This window comes from Tupaia chinensis, unplaced genomic scaffold, assembly GCF_000334495.1.
Source record: "Tupaia chinensis unplaced genomic scaffold, TupChi_1.0 Scaffold000099_1, whole genome shotgun sequence".
NCBI lineage: Eukaryota > Metazoa > Chordata > Mammalia > Scandentia > Tupaiidae > Tupaia > Tupaia belangeri.
This window is the reverse complement of record NW_006159563.1, coordinates 3,326,495-3,343,623: the sequence shown is the minus strand read 5'-3', so window position 1 is coordinate 3,343,623 and position 17,129 is coordinate 3,326,495. Positions and strand designations below refer to the sequence as shown.

The 17,129-nt window shown below is 40.9% G+C and overlaps 1 protein-coding gene and 1 pseudogene across 3 annotated transcripts in view; both read right to left on the bottom strand.

Moving 5' to 3' along the window:
* ACOT12 (acyl-CoA thioesterase 12) overlaps nt 1–17,129 on the bottom strand; it is a 57,876-nt gene that overhangs the window by 39,859 nt on the left and 888 nt on the right. For 2 of the 3 annotated variants that reach the window (XM_027769951.1, XM_014585918.2), the window contains exons 2-4: nt 12,644–12,713; nt 4,436–4,496; nt 52–153 (exon numbers count right to left, since the gene is read on the bottom strand). In XM_027769951.1, the coding sequence (XP_027625752.1) occupies nt 52–153; nt 4,436–4,496; nt 12,644–12,713 (233 nt within the window). Of the gene's footprint in view, nt 1–51; nt 154–4,435; nt 4,497–5,857; nt 5,940–12,643; nt 12,714–17,129 lie in introns of those variants that run through there. The other variant, XM_027769952.1, reaches the window with a different exon arrangement.
* Nucleotides 5,311–12,713, bottom strand: LOC106734370 (40S ribosomal protein S24 pseudogene; annotated as a pseudogene).

The following is a 17,129-nucleotide window of genomic DNA, read 5'->3' as shown; positions in this document are numbered from 1 at the left end:
TTTTATGTCCCTGAGTTACATACTAGATACAGCTTCACACAGAAAATTTACCTTTTCCTTTCCAACTGGTTTGGCTACAAAAGTAGAGAAAGCAACACTAATGAGCTTCTCAATGCCAGTGAACATGTCCTGTACCGTAACCTTGATACTGATCTGAAAGAAAAAGAAAAAGAAATAAACTTCCAGCCATCCAGACAACAGTTTATATCACGGTATTGAAAATTAGGTTAAGTGGGGCTAGCCCCATGGCCTAGTGGTTAAAGGAGTTAGATCCCATATGGCTGACATCTTGGTTCTAATCCTGGCCCTGCTCACTTGAAAAACACACCAAGTACATGTGGACACATGCCCCAAATCCTGATAGGATGGAGAAATGGAGAAGCGATTGCAGCATGACCATGCCCTAGTGGGGAGTGCCTTTTCCCTCTTCCTTTCTTTCTCTGTCTCTCTCTGGTGAGCAAGTATTCCCTCTGGCAATTTAAAAAAAAAATAACAAGAAAATTTAGTTATATGCATATCATCATTATTTTCTTTTATTTTTAAAAATGAAATAAGCATTTTCTTTTTAAGCAATACTATTTCAGTGGTATTCCATTGGACAAATCACTTATTTCTAATTATAGGAAATATGTATTCACCATGGAAAATTTATGAAATCTGATTATCCAGAATAAATATTATTAGTAGTCTCATCATCTAGAGATAATAATTATTAAACATTTAAGTATATTTTCTTCCAGTTTTATACATATTAGGGATTCTCAAAAAGTTCATGGAAAATGACTACTGTAAAGAAAACTATGCAGATTTCAATATGATTTTTGTACTAGGAAAAACTTATATTTTAATTCCATTTCCCACAATTTTTAAAAGTACTTTCATATGTACATGAAATGTATATATATGTATGTGTGTATATATGTATATACACACATGTATTTATATATGTACATGTATACATATATATAAAGTCATACTGTATGCTTCTGTATTCTAATCTTTAAAACTTTGTATTATGTGATAAATATTTCTAATTCTAATTTTAGTAAATATACTTTTTTTTTTTTTTTGGAGAGGTTTTCGCTATAGGGCGCGTGCACTCACCAGACAGACAGAGAGAGACATAGAGACAGAAAGCGAGAAATCACCCCCCAGAGGGGATGGTCACGCCACAATCCCTTCTCCTCCATTCTCCTCTCGGGATCTTGGGCACGCACGCATATGCGCCCAGCGTGAGTTTTAAGCCACCGGGTCCAGGATGTGAACTGCAGTCGACTATGTGGGAGTCCAGCGACAGCCATTACGCTAACTGCTGGTTCTCAGTAAATATACTTTTGAAAACAAGATATTAATGACTGTCTTATAGCCCATCAAAGAGATTACCATAATTTTTTCTAACTTCAGTCTTAGAGTTTTATTTATTTACTTTTAAATAATTATTTATTTTTTTAAAATTATTATTATTATTTTTTTAATTTGACACAGGACATGTGTGCTCACCAGAGAGACAGAGAGAGAAAGAAAAAGCAAGCCACTAGGTCTAGGACTCGACCCATGGTTGGCCATGTGGGAGTCCAGGTCCCAACCACCACACCACCTGCTGGCCCCCAGAAAAATACATCATGACTTTTCCGACAACCTAATATACCATAAGAAATGTTAAAAGAATATCCTCAGGCAGAAGGAAAATCTGAAGATACACAAGGTATGAAGAGCACCATAAACGGCAAATACGTGTTTAGATGTAAATTTTTTTCTTTTGAATCCCTATAAAAGATGATTAACTCTCTACAGCGAGAATATTATAAGAATGTATTGGTTTTATAATATGTGGAGATAAAAGATGTGACAACAATACTGTAAAGTCTAAAGGTGGTAAAGAAAGTGTATATTCTATTGTGAAAGTATTACATTATACGTAGAGAGGTATGATATTACTTAAAGTTAGACTCAGGTAAGTATGCATATCATATACCCTGAAACAAACACTGAAAACACACTAAAAAACAAAAGACAAACCACCAAGAGCGGAGATAAGAGGGATGGCTAAAAATTAGTCCAGTCACTGTAAACCATGCTTTAGAAAACTTTCTTTAAAAGTTCTAGCCTGTCTCAGGGAATAGAGGACAAAGGTAAAAAAGAAAAGGAAATTTATTTATGTTTGGACTGACTCATAAGGAGAGTGCCTGTCCCTCAAGAGACAACCCGGCCCAGGGACTACTGTGTAGCTAAAGGTCAAGAGCTTCCAGCTGAGAAACCAGAGTCCAGAAGCACCTTCACTATTATCACTGACAGAGTCAGTTTTTTCCACAAGCACTTCCTTTCCAATTTCACGTGTTATTCTGTTTATTTGGTTACTGAGAAAAAGAGAGTAAATCTGGGCGAAGCATTGCCTTAGGGATGGTGATGACCAAAATAGCCTGGTTATTGGTCAAACTGTCTCTTTCAAAGTCTAATGTTGAAGCCCTAACCCCTAGGAACTCAGAATGAGACCTTATTTGGATATTTCATTGCAGATGTAATGAGTTAAGATGAGTCCACTCTGCCGTGAGGTGTGCCCCTAAGCCAGTATGTCTGACATCCTTATAAATAGGGGAAATTTGGGCACAGACACACTCACAAAGAGAACGTATGTGAATATGAAGGCACAGATCTGGGTGATGCAGCAAAAGCCAAGAAGTGCCAAAAGCTGCAGAAAGAGAGGCATGGAGCAGATTATCTTTCACAGCCTTCAGAAGGAACCAACCCTGCTGGCATCTTGATTTGGGAGTTTTAGCCACTATAACTGTGAGACAACAAATTTCCATTGTTTCAGCTACCCAGTCTGCGGCACTTTATTAGGGCAGTCCTAGAAAATGAATATAAACTACAGAAAATGGACACAAGTTTCCTCCACGTTTTTTGTACCCAGAGATCACAGACGCTCTAGTTGACCAATGTACAAATTAGAATGAAAGCCAGCAACTCCTTTCTTGGTAATTTAACCTGAACAGAGATCTCAAAAGCGCTTGAGAATGTTGAATTTGCAATAATAGCAAAGAAAAGAAAACCAGGGCCAGCAGGTGGTGTGGTGGTTAAGGGTGCTGGATTCCCACATGGCTGACCATGGTTTGGGTCCTGGACCTGGTGGCTCTCTCTCTCTGCCTCTCTCTGGTCAGATTAAAATAAATAAATAAATAAAGTTACAATGAAATAATTCTTTATAAAAGAAAAGAAAACCAAGTAGGTGCAGAAGAAAATTCTTTTTTTTTTTTTTTTGATGAGAGATTTTTGCTATAGGGTGTGTATACTCACTGGAGAGACAGAGAGATAGAGAGACAGAAAGCAAAAAATCATCCCCCTGGCGGAGGGGGGGGGATGGTTATGCCACAATCCCTTCTCTTTTATTCTCCCCTCAGATTTTGGGCATGCAAGCACATGCACCCTGCGTGAGTTTAAAGCTGCTGAGTCTGGGACTGGAACTGCAGTCGACTACATGGGAATCCAGCGCCTTAACCGCTATGCAATCTGCTGGCCCCAAGAAAATTTATTTTGAACTTACCTTCTTACTGAAGACCAGTTACCATGCTATTATAGCTTAAATGTGTCCCCCAAAGACTGTGTGTGCTGGAAACATCATACCCACTGCACTATCACTGAGAAGTAGGACCTTTAAGAGGTGCTGAGGTCAGGAGGGCTCTGCCCTTATTGCAGAGGTGGGTTGTTATAAAAGCAATTTCAGGTCTCTCTTGTTCTCTCTCTCTCTCTTTCTCTTACCCTCTTTTGATCTTCTGCATTCCAGTATGTTATGATGGAGCAAGAAGACGCTGGCCTCTCAGTCTCAGACTTCCCAACCTCCATAACCCTAAGAAATAAATCTCTGTTCTTGGCAAGTTACCTAGCCTCAGGTATTCTGTTCTGTTACAGCAGCACAAGTGAACTAAGATATCTGCCTTGCAAAAACTAGTTAATCGTTGGGCTAGTTTCTATTGTGGGGTAAGGAGATGGGAAAAAAGTAGAGTTAGAAAAGTAATAGAGTTCGAATAACTAAGAAATAAAGGTTATGTTTTACAAAGAACCAAGAAAGTACCCTTATCCCTTGTATATTTATTTCTTATGTACAAGGGGACTTCAAAAAGCTCATGGAAAAATGTAATTAAAATACAATACAAAAATACAATGTTTTTTTTTTTGTAAAAAAATATTGAGATGCATTTAAAATTTTTCATAATCCGCATTTTTCCATAAACTTTTTGAAGACCCTGCATAGTCGTCTATAAAAGTGCATTGTGTTATACTGAATTTAGTGGCAGAGTTAACTGAAAAACACCAGTTCCTTATTATTTACCTGTGAGTCTGAGTACAGATTCTGAATATAAAACCTCAGGAACTCCTCCTCCACTCTGTAAAGAATGCAGCGATGAGCAGAGTAGGAGCAAGGAAAGGCGCCTCTTACCTCCATGCTCGTGCTGAAAGCTCTAGTAACTTTTGCTTTGATGGTTATTACTTGTCCAACTCTGTTATTAAAAAAAAAGGAAAGAAAGCCTCAGTAATTCTTAGTACGTTTATATCAGCCTGAAGATTTTACTTAAATGCACGTGCCATAAAGCAATTTCACCTTATCATGCTGATAACCCTCATGCATGGAAACTCAGGTTAATGATAACAGAAGAGAACAGTGCTCAAAAACCGATGTCAATCACTATGAGTCATGCTGACCATGCTAATTGACTACCTCTATTTACACAGAAAAGGGCCTTTGCAAATCTGCACAGAGACTTCGGCTACATAGCAGCTGCTTCCTCAAGGGAAGTTAAGAAAAACATACACAACATACACAACATACACAATTTATATTTATTAAGTATTAGTTAACATATAAATGAATAAAGAAACGTATAATCAAGCGAGCAAGCTAACTGATAAGGCTCACAGAGTGTACATGGTCCCTCACTGCTGCTAGTCCACTCATTCACTCCCTGTTGTTATTGGAACTCTGACCATTAACTGGAAGTTCTTCCAGTTTGTTTTCAGGCCTTTCCATCACCTCTGATCCCTTTGCCTTAGCAGAATGTAAGAGTCTGTCCATTATAAGTCCTCTTGATTTGTCTTCTTTAATTCAAACCTGAACTCCATTCTCGGTATCCTCCTTCTCGCTCTTCTATGAAGTCTTAAGGACCTAATCTTTCTTTCCCTGCACTCTTAAGCCCATCCCTCCTTGCCCTTTTCTCCTCCACCTTCACCTGGCTTAGTTAGCTCTGCCTGTGTTTGACTTTCAATCTCTGCCTCAGTCTGTGCAAATGTTCAAAACTTCTCCTTCCTAAAAGTCTCTTTCAAGCCGATCTCAGGAGTTTTCATACTACTCAAACTTTCTAAAAGAACAATTTATTTTTCTAACTCCTCCCTTTAAGAAATGTGCCGCATTCTGACTTTATGCTAAGGTCGAAAGGCGCAGTGATGAGCGAGACAAGGTTGCTGACTTCAAGGAGACCAGTCTCTACCTGGAGTACTAGGGTAGAAACACAGCACATCCAAAAGATAATAAAAGAATCATTAACAATTCATCAACAATAAAAGCCCTTATCATTCATTAAAGGGAGTACTATTTTTTGGGTGGCCGGGCTAGTAACAGTGACGACCCTTGACTGAGTGCCATGTAATCAGGCACTAAACTCAGTGCTTCGAATTACAATTTAACAACTTGCCACTCACTGAGCAATAACCCGTGTGGTAGGCATGATCATTCTCATGTTACCCCCACCAGGAAATGGGCTGAGAAGGTGAAATAGCCAGCAGTTCCAACCCTCCTCTTATCTGGCTCCAAAGCCTTGACAACACTATTCTACTCAGGCGCTTAGGAAAGAATAGCAATTAATACCATTTTAATCACAGCACAGAGGCTTGTCCAGGTATATTAAAAGCAGTTTACAAGACTAATTGGCTGACATTAGAAAAGTAGCCACCTCTGCTCAGTTCCTTTGTGCATATATATATATTTTTTTTTTACATAAAACTTTTTTAGTTTATTAATCCTCTCATGAAAAATCCGCACAATCACCGCAGATAGTCATTGCAGAATCTTTACTCCTTTGACTTTTCGCCAGCACCAACTTTGGCCTTTGCAGTCCCCCTGACTTTCTTCATTCTGTTCTCATGTTCCTTTCACTGTTTTCTTGATGTCTTTTTCTTCTCATAAAGGCCATGTCTTGCAAGTCTATGTTTGGGTTCATTTTTCTTCGCATAATCCAAAGAATTGTAAATCATGCCAAAGCCAGTTGTCTTATCACCACCAAAATGGGTTCTGAACCCAAACACAAAGATGCCATCTGGTGTGGTCTTGGACATCTTTGCTAGTTTCTCCTGAATTTCTGTCTTAGGTACCGTTGCCTTCCCGGGGTGAAGGACACCAGTGACCACTTGTTTCCTCTGAAGTCGTCGGTCAGTCATGAATTTCCTGGTTCAGATAGTTACTGTGTCATTCATGATGGCGGTATATCCTCAAGCAGCCAGGGACGAAAAGAGCCCTTTGTGCATATATTGTTCCTCTATTACTCTGTAATCTTTGGCATTTTGAACTGAAAGTAAAAGGATATTCAATGACACACACAGAAGTGTATTAACTTAAGTAATCAATCCCTGTGTTAGAAATCTGAACAAATTTCTATTTTTGGCACAGTTTTATTAATCCCTAGTCAAATTTTACTAGTTTCACAACCGATAAAATCCTCAGCTGGCCCCATAGCCTAATGGTTAAGGGAGTCAAATCCCACATGGCCAACTGTGGTTTGAATCCCAGGCCCAGTGGTTTAAAAAACACACTGAGTGAGTATGCAGGGGGGCCCTGAATCCTGACATGATGGATGAATGAAGGAGAAGGAATTGCAGCATGACCATGCCCCACTGGGGAGTCCTTTCTCCTTTTCTCTTTCTGGTGTGCATATGGCAAATAAACAAAACAAAAAAAAAAAAAAGAAAAGAAAGAAAGAAACTGATAAGACCCACATAATAGCTGTCATGGACAGGAATTTGACAATGTTGAATAAACTGACATGCCCTTTGACTGTGTAGTTCTATTTCTAGGAATTCACCCAAAAATATACTGGCAAAAATATGAGCATACATCTGCGAAAGCCTATATATTGAAATATGTACCATAGCAAAGGAGTAAAAACAATTCAAATGTTTATCATTAGAGGACCAGTGGAATAGACAAAGACATCTATACAATGGTTGCTATATAGCTCTAATAGCTACATAATACATTAGATGAAATGAGGCCAACTACGGTGGTGTAGGTAGGAGGGTGCTACTCAAAGGTTGAGATTATAGGGGAGGCCCGAGTTTGGTTCCTGTCTGACTTAGGCAGTCTAGGCCCAGTACCACTTGTGGTTCAGGCTAACAAGGAGGCTAGGGCAAGAAGGATCCCACTGTGGTGACATCCTGTCAAAAATATTCATCTTGGGCCAGGAGGTTACATAGAAGTTAAGGCACTAGATCCCATACAGCCGACGGTGCAGTTTAAGTCCCAAACCCGGCAGCTTGGAAACCCATGCAGGGAGTGTGCGTGTGTGTGTGTGTGTGTGTGTGTGTGTGTGTGTGTGTGTGTGTGCCTTAAATCCTGAGAGGAGACTGAAGAAGAAGGGGTTGCAGTATGGTAACTCTCAGGGGAGGGGAGGTGTGTGATGTCTCACTTTTCTTCTCTCGCTCTTTCTATCTCTCTGATGAGTGCATACATCCTATAGTACAAAAAATAAAAATAAAAAACAAGTAAAAAAAATCTATTATTCTCTTCCTTTCTGCACGATCTCATTAAAAAAAAAAAAAAAGATAAAATGGGCCATCTGGTAGTATAGTGGTTAAACCTCTAGACTCCCACATGGCCAACTACAGTTTAAGTCCCAGACCCAGTGACTTGAAACTCACACTGGGCACCTGCGCATGCATGCCCAAAATCTTAAGTGGAGAATGGAGGAGAAGGGATTGCAGCATGGCCATTCCCTCAGAGGGGGTGATTTCTCATTTTCTGTCTCTGTCTCTCCAGTGAACGCACACACCCTATAGCAAAAAAAAAAATCTCTAAAAAAGAGAAAAAAATAGAAAATGGAATGATGACTATATATTTACATAGTTACGGAGTGATTTTCTAGGTATAATATTAAGTTAAAAAGTGAGGCTGAGAAAATATGTATAGGTGTTGAAATTTATTTTTAAAGGCCATGAATACATATAAATATTTGCCTATATTTCCAAAAATAGGTCAAGTCATAAAATAAATAAAATGGTTACTTATTGAAAAAGGAGGGGCTTGCTTAGAAGTCTGGTTGGAGTTAAATTTCCCAGAGTCAAAAATACTTATCTTCCATACTTGACTCTGGTAGTTGTAAATTTTTAAATTATAAAATAGAATTAAAAGAAAATAAAAAGTAATCCCTAAAAGTAAAAAGCAAATGAAATGAATGAACTTATCTATGTGTAAAGTTGGTAGCTTAAGCCCCGGAAGAGAATTATGTTAAGTGACTTCATAATAAGTGATTTGTTTATACATGAAATATAGAGTTCAAGAAAGAGAAAAAGTGCGAAATTAATCTTAAACTACTTTTATAATCATGTTGTTAATTATAATATTAGTCTGGTTATTCTAAAACTACCTAGTATACAATTAAGTGTGTGTATATATTAGATTGTTTCTATGTATTTTGCATAGAAAAATACATCATATAATGTATGTGTATACAGTGGGCACGGGCACCTTCTTAGAGGTGCTCACGAGGCATTTGCTCTGTAAAGGGCATTGGGGAGGCAGGAGCCACATACAGACCATGTTGCCTTCTAGCAGCCTCCCTGGACCGTTAGTGTGTGACAAGGATGCCATGTTGGAGCTGAAGGTGAAGACCGTCAAGTATTTCAAAGGTTTAATGCTTGCTCCTAACAAGTTGGTGGATCTCTTTTACAGTATCAAAGAGAAAGAAATTGAGAAAAGCCAGTCTTCTAAGAAAGCATGCAGTGACTAGTCTGTGCTGGGACTGAATATCAAGGACCTCATAGAGACAGGCAGGTCTTCCTGGAAATTGTCTTGAGGAGAACAGAACTGTATTTCTTATTCCAGTATGGCTACTCTGGATAAATGGGTGAACTTACGCTTCTTGGCTGTGAGGCTAGGGGCCTTGTCATGGAGTCTAGCTCTAGGAAGAATGACTTGTTTGTAACTAAATCAGAAAACGATCTCTGAAAAAGGCACTTCATCACTTTGATGTCTGCCACACGCAGATTAGGAGTTTTAAACTTTGCGTTTTCCCCCTGCCACTGTTCACATGTGCAGAACACTCCCATCAGGAATTTCTATTCCCTTATGTGCACTAATTCCTATGTGGGAGGGAATTAGGGCTTGTATATATTGGACACAACCTCTCTGGAGAGTCTCAAGAACCCCTCTTGAACAGACTTGCCCCTTATTTTAGAATTATTATTCCTGGTTTAAGGAACAGACTCATGAGTATCTAAACTAAGTACAATAAAGCAGTTCCTCTAATCAGTTAGTTACAAGTGCCATGGAAATAAAACCATCCTTTACCCCCTCGCCCCCAAACACACACACACACACACACACACACACGCACACGCACACACACACACACACACTGCGTTTTTCTCTGCTCTCACTGCCATCCTTTTCATGAACTGGGATAATTCTTCTGGGGAGGATTTGGGTAGGTGAGACTAAGGAGATAGCTTTTGATTTTACATCCAGAGGCTCAAGGGGCCCAGCCACATCAGGCTTCTCTTCCCTAGGCACCCTCCAGCACCAAGAGTGGAAAACCAGAAACCCTGTTCCATTGGAACCCTGTGTTTTCAGGGTTCCTCTCGTTTGCACACAGTAATTCAGAGGGTGGGGGTAAAGAGACCCTGCCATGACTCCAGTGTTGTGTTCAGCAAGGTGACATCTGAGCACAAGTTCAGTTGTTGAGTTTAGCTGCAACACACAAGTGCCATGCTGTCCCACTTCCTTGAGAAGAGTTGATGGCCAGCACAACAAACCGAATGAGTTAGTACTACACCCACTCACAGGACCAACTTTCCTGACCCTCTCAGGTTCACATGCGGTGGTCTGGTGTTCTTAGAACACCCGAATACAAGCCTGTGTCCGTTGTCCTCCATCCCCCACTCCCAAGATGGGCTGTTGGTCCACCTTCCTCGTACTCTCTTCGGCTTTTGTGGAAGGGCCACCTCCCTGCGTCTGTGCCTGTTCGAAGCTACTGCTGCCTCTATTTCTGGGAAAGATCTTTCAGGCCTTTCTTTAAGTTCTATCTTTGGTACCAGCGTTTTCGTCTGTGTATGTGAGTGTGTTGTCATTATGTTTTAAGCTAATGGATTGAGTTGTTTACAGTGTAATGTTTTCTATTAAATCCAGTGTCTTACAATAGAAATAAATAAATAAAAATAAAAATAAAGAGATACAAGCATAAGATCAAAGAAATTAGATAAAGCCATATAATCCTAAATTATTACAGATGTTAGTATAAACTCTTAAAAAATGTATAGTTCCTAAATGTGGCCACTGAAAGACCTAGGGATAGTGAGCAGCCCTGTATCAGGGAGCACCTTTCCTGCTCTGATTGTGCTCACTGCTGTCATTTCTACTGCAAGGAACCAGGACTCCTTGAAGAAATAATTGATTGCAAGTTCGTGTGAGGAAATGTGAATGATGAGTCTATAAAATCTTATATCAGAAAGCAAAGGAGTCATTCAGGACTACTAAGTTTGGGATTATGGTCAAAGGACTTTGACACAAAGTCAAAGGACTTAGGAACCATAAATGAAGATGCTCTCACTGCTCATTGATGGGGCAGTGTGAGCAGTTGTAAGAATAATGGTCCAAATAGAAACAAATCGATTATGTTAAAACCTATGAGTTCATAATGATATAAACGAAGGGAAAGAATTAGGCCTGTCATACTGGACAAACTTTGCCTCGGGATAATCAAATCATTAATGAAAGAAAGTTTCTTTCTATAGAAGTAGTTCAGAAAATAAATAAAGAAGAACTGATAGAATTTGCATTTTACCAATATCTAATGATGTAATGGTTCAAGGTGATGATCATTTAGATATTAGGTGTTCCGGGCAGGAGATAGTTTAATCAAAATATCAAACCTTTGTCAAATCAGTTTTTAGATGTAACTATCAGATTCTAAGAAATACAAAGGACAGGAAAACATGTTAAACAAATGTACAATGCATAAACATGAAATGTGGTTAAGTTCTATAGGATAAGTGACCTGGTTTCTTTTAAAAATAAATTGTGAGCAAAAAGAAAGAGGAATTATATTAATAATTATGTCAAATTATATTAAAATTACATATGTCTCACTTATGAGGCAGAGCAACCATACTGGATCCTTATTCAGTAAACTGTTTAAATTTAATAAAAGAAATTTAGGGTGGACCAGAAGGTGGCATGGTGTTTAAGGGTGCTGAATTCCCACATGGCTGACTATGGTTCGAGTCCCAGAACTGGCAGCTTGCTTTCTCACTCCCCCTCCCTCCTGTCCCTCTCTGGTCAAACTAAAATAAAAATAAATTAATAAACTTAAATACAAATAATTCTAAAAGAAAAAAAGTAGCAAAGCGGGAATGCTTGTTTAAACCAAAAAAATTTTTTGACATCACTAAGAATGAAAACTTCTTAACACTGCTGTTAATGGTGTTCTGGTGATGTTCTTATGTTTTTCAAGAGTCCTGATCTTTTAGAAAGAAATACTGAAAATACTGACTTCAAAATATTCCAGGTGCAGGAACCAGCAGTTAGCATAATGGCTATGTCACTGGACTCCCATGTAGTCGACCGCGGTTCATGTCCCGGCCCTGGTGGCTTAAAACTCACGCTGGGCACATGTGCGTGCGTGCCCAAGATCCTGAGAGGAGAATGGACGAGAAGGGATTGTGGCGTGGCCATTCCCCCTGGGGGGTGATTTCTCACTTCTTTCTGTCTCCATGTCTCTCTCTGTCTGTCTGGCAAGCGCACACGCCCTGTAGTGAAAACCTCTCCTATATATATATATATATATTCTAGGTGCATGAGTGAGTGTAGAGGAGTAGCGGTGAAACCTAAGTGTCTGAATCGAGGGTAGCTGTAGCTAGGTGGTGAGGCTTTGGGACCCGCTGTGCTGTTCTCTCTACTTCCACGTCCACTCGAAGTGTTTGTGTATCTTGACATTTTCCACAGTGAGAGATAGTAAAGCACAAGCACTCCCACACGTGAAACGGTTTTCATAATTTACTATCTCTACTCCGATGAGTCACTGTTTACTCAACAACCTAATGATGACGGTCACCCTTGTGAACACACTTATTATCACAGACTTCTTTCAGTAGAGGAAGGAGCCATTAAGACTCAGCTTCTAGAGACCCTGCTATGCCTCCTGTCACAATGCATCTGGGGCCAAGAGCTATTTCTCAGCAAAATGAAGACTGTAAATTCACACTTTCTGTGTTTCCTGGCCCTATGATTATTCTCTCACTGATTTACCTTGGGTCAAATGTTTTTTTATTTTATTAACAAACCAAATTACTGAGGCCAAATGAGTAAGCTCAGTCGCCATATAGACTTGACACAAATGAACCAGGAAACCCTGGAGGAAGAGGGCCAGGGGGTGATGCCACTCACCTGGCTGTCTCCTGGAACTGGATGTCATCCACTGAAGCTGTGACACAGGAAACTCCCGCATGTTTTTCAGCTTCAAAAAACAGGTAAAAAATGTGCTGTGTTAGGAGTTATGTTTCAATATTTCAGCATGAGGGAAAAAGAATAACATGTAAGTGAATTTCTTTCAGTAACTCCTCCCCTCGTTCACGATAGCACCACTCTCTGGATCACGTGACTGGATAGAAGTTCCTTTGCTCTCGAAGGTGCGTTTGTTTCTACCATGTGGTAATTGCTCTACTTCCTGCTAAATGTTAACATACATGATCTTCCACTTGAAGTTCATTATTGACACCCCACACATCTATTGATTTTAATAGCAATTTTGGTAAGTTGGTGCCAACTTAAATATTTGGCCTTCTTTTGTCTTAAAACTTCAACAGTGAATCTACTTTTCCACATACCAACAGTTAAATATATTTAAACCGATAAACCGCTATAAGCACTGAGCAGTATGGGAGGCCCTGAATCAAATTAGAGAGGAACTCTGGGCATCAGAGAAAGAGAGACAGGAACATCCATAGGTCTGTAGTCCATATTTATTATTTATTGTTACCAAATTGACACGGAACTCACCAACCACTCACTATGTTCGAGGAGAGTACTGCGTAGGGGGGACAGAGATTGGCGAGGAGCTCTGATTATTTTCATGTTCGATCTACATGTAATTGGTTCCAATTGTATTTTTCATTGTTGGTTTTGGTTAATATAAAATATCAGAATTTACTCTCCTCGGGAAATAGCTTGGCATGTATTTTTGTGAGTTGTGATTTTTCAGAAACAATCCACTAAAACCCAAACAGATTGTATTGGCTTTTTAAGAACTTTTAACCCCACATTAATCATGGAGACTTCACTTACTCCTGGCACCACTTTATAAAAAAGAGAGACAGTGATTTACGTTGACTATGTATTCCTTATGTGTAGTGGATTACCACTATTGCAATATATATGAACTGACAGTCCCAGGTAAAGAGGAGAGACGATATGCCTGAGGACATATTTAATTTAACCTTTCTATGATTCAATTTTGCAGAAAATTGGACATTCTAGTTTTACTAATTGGAAGCGCATGGAAGTGTCAGACTAGTGCAAAGCTCAGGTTGGAAGCCAGCTCCATGGCGTGGTGCTCACGGTAGCTGGGACCTCATATGTCTCACCGAGTGGCTCGAGTCTTGCACACGGCAGCTTCAGAAACACACTGGGTGCATGTATGTTCATGCCCAAAATCCCAAAAGGAGAGAGGTGGAAGAGAAGGGATTGCAGTTTGACCATTTCCCCAAGGGAGATGCTTTCTTCTCTCCCCCTCTCCTTATTTCATTCTGGTAAGTACACAAATCCTCTAGGGAAAAAAATCACTTCCTATTCAGTAGTCATGTAATCCATTCAGTTGCCTTGGAAATGGGCATCATTATTACTAGCAACTTCAATGGCTTCTATACTTGTTTCTTTTTTCTACATGTGATTTAATTTTTTTAAAATTATTTATTTAATTTTATTTATTCATTCATCTATTTTAAATTTGACCAGACACACACACACACACACACACACACACACACACACACACAGAGAGAGAGAGAGAGAGAGAGAGAGAAAAGGAAAGTGAGAAAGCAAGCCACGGTCTGGAACTCAGACCATGATCAGCCATGTGGGAGAGTCCAGCACCTTAACCACCATGCTACCTGCTGGCTCCCATGTGGTTTACTTTTATACTTATGTTCTCATTATTATGTTATCATAACCAACCTTAAATAGTGTTTAAAAAAACCTCACTAAGACATAAAGCAAACAGATCTATTAACAAACAGAAAATAAACACATTGACTTTAAATATGCAATTGAATTTTGCAGGTGGCTGATACACAGGGGATTAGAAACTCTATTAACATGTATTGAGAAAAGCCAGCTTTTATAAACATGTGAGCTTTACTTTTGCCATCCAAAAAACACAGGTCCTAGAACTTGTGATTTTAAACATTTTGTTATTGGGTGCGTGCACTCAGTGGAGAGAGACATTATGAGGGAAAGTGAAAAAGCACTCCTCAGGGGGGACGGCCACTTTGCAATCCCTTCTCCTCCATTTTCCCCTCAGGATTTTGGGTACAAATACACATGCGCCTGCCCTGAGATTTAAGCCACTGGGTCCTGAACTCAAACTGCAGGCGAGTGTTTCCACGATGCCGAATCCAGAACTCAAATTGCAGTCAGCCGTGTGCCTTAACCACCATGCCACCAGCTGGCTCTTGTCTACATGATCTTTAAAGCCCCTTCCGGCTCTAATATTTTATCCTAACATATTTTACCTTAATATATATATTTGCCGGGTCTATTAAGTGCCTTATGTGAAGTCTGGCTTCATTCTGGAAATGAGATTTCAAATTCTGGGCCCTTCTATCCACCCATCCATCCCTCCATATGATCAGGAGGTTTATTTATTTATTTAAATTTTTTAGAGGTTTTTGCTATAGGGTGCGTGTGCTTGTCAGACAGAGAGAGACAGAGAGACAGAAAGCAAGAAATCACTCCCCAGGGGGGATGGCCACCCTGCAATCCCTTCTCCTCCATTCTCCTCTCGGGATCTTGGGCACGCACGCACACGCGCCCGGTGTGAGTTTTAAGCCACTGCATCCGGGACGCGAACTGCGGTCGACTACGTGGGAATCCAGCGACACAGCCATTATGCTAACTGCTGGTCCAGGAGGTTTTTATTTAGTCTTCCCAGGTATTGGAGCACTAGCTTTAGCTTTTATGCTAATTGAAAGGCAGAAAATAAAGAGGTGAAAATATTAATATAAAAAATTTACGGATTGTGCTAGGTAAAACAAAGGGAGTTGGAAAGGGCGTTGTGATCAAAGTGCAGAGAGGGCAATGTGAACAGCGGTCAGGAAAGACTTCTCTGAGGAGAGGACAGGCAGGCTGGGGTGTAGGGCACAAAGGGCCGGGAACTTAGTGTGAAGCAGGGAAGAGCAGGTGCACAATCCTGAGCAGGAGCTTGGCCTGTTCTGGGAAACAGCAGATGACACTGCTGGAGCATGTGACCAGGAGTGCAGCACCAGACCGAGGGGAGCCAGGAACCGTACCCATGGCTGGCCCAGGTACCATGCTTGTCTGGCCAGCATGATGTTATATTTTTGTACTGTCAATGTCTCTTTGTGGGGCACCTATGGCATACCAGAAAACCCTACTCTCTGAGGTCCGAAGCTGACCTCCAATTCACCCTGTTTGCAGTTACCTGGCTGCCCCTCAAAGAACAGGACCCTGTAAGTCCAAGCAGGAGGAACCACGAAGTGTGATGGGAAGGCAGGGAGGGGCGCTAAGCCGTGTGTGGGATGGGACTTGCGTGTGGAAAGCTCACAGTGTTCCCTCTGTGCAGAGAACAGGGAGGTGAGAGAGACAACGGGAGCTGAGGGAAGTTCCGCAGACGGGAGGGACAGCGAGACTTGCTGGTATCAGAGATTGTTTTCATTCCTGATCTGAAGAAGAGAGTAGGCCTGGGACCTGGAGACCCTCTTCTCACAAGGCATGCCTGCCCACACTTCCATTTAGAACCTGTCGTTTTCAAAAGCAGAGTCTCCATCCCCTCACAGTCTAATAAGGTTTTCAGTGACCTGGAAGGGAGCCCCAGGTCAAAATATTTTCAGAGTAACACTAAAATACCAACTTTGCCGGCGTGGGCTGCCATACCAAAATGCATGGACTGGGTGGCTTTAATAACAGACATTCATGTCCCCACAGTGCTGGAGGCAGGAAAGCCAAGGTCAAGGTGACTGATGGCTTAGGTCCATGAGGACACCCCTCTCCCAGTCACTAGAGCTGCCTTTTTGCTGTCGCCTTGCAAGGCTGGGAGTCCAAGTTGCCAGGTGTCTTTTCTTACCGGACATTAATCCTGCGGGATCAGGCCCCTGTCCTTACTGCCTCATTTACTCTTAATTCCTTACTCCAAATAGGGCCATGCTGGGGGCTAGCCCTCCAGCACATGAACGGGGCGAGGAGGCACCATCTCCGCCACACAGTTCTTCACCATTTTCACTCAACTTCTCTCCGGAATGCAGTAGACAGAGAGCCACAAAGTGAATGTAGAAGCAGATGGAAGCAAGCAGTCCTCTACCAACCCAGACAGTAAAGAGATTTGCCAGCGTGGAAACTATTACCACTCCTCTAAGAACCTTGCTGTTACTGTTGAAAAATGTGTGGGCTTCAGGACCAGCAGTTGGCGTAATGGCTATGTCGCTGAACTCCCATGTAGTCGACCTTGGTTCCAGTCCCGGACCCGGTGGCTTAAACTCACACCGGGGGGCGTGTGCGTGCGTGCGTGCCCAAGATCCAGAGAGGAGAATGGAGGAGAAGTGATTGTGGTGTGGCCAACCCCCCTGGGGCAGACTTCTGGCTTTCTGTCTGTCTCTCTTTCTGGTGAGCGCACGCGCCCTATAGCAAAAAACTAAAAAAA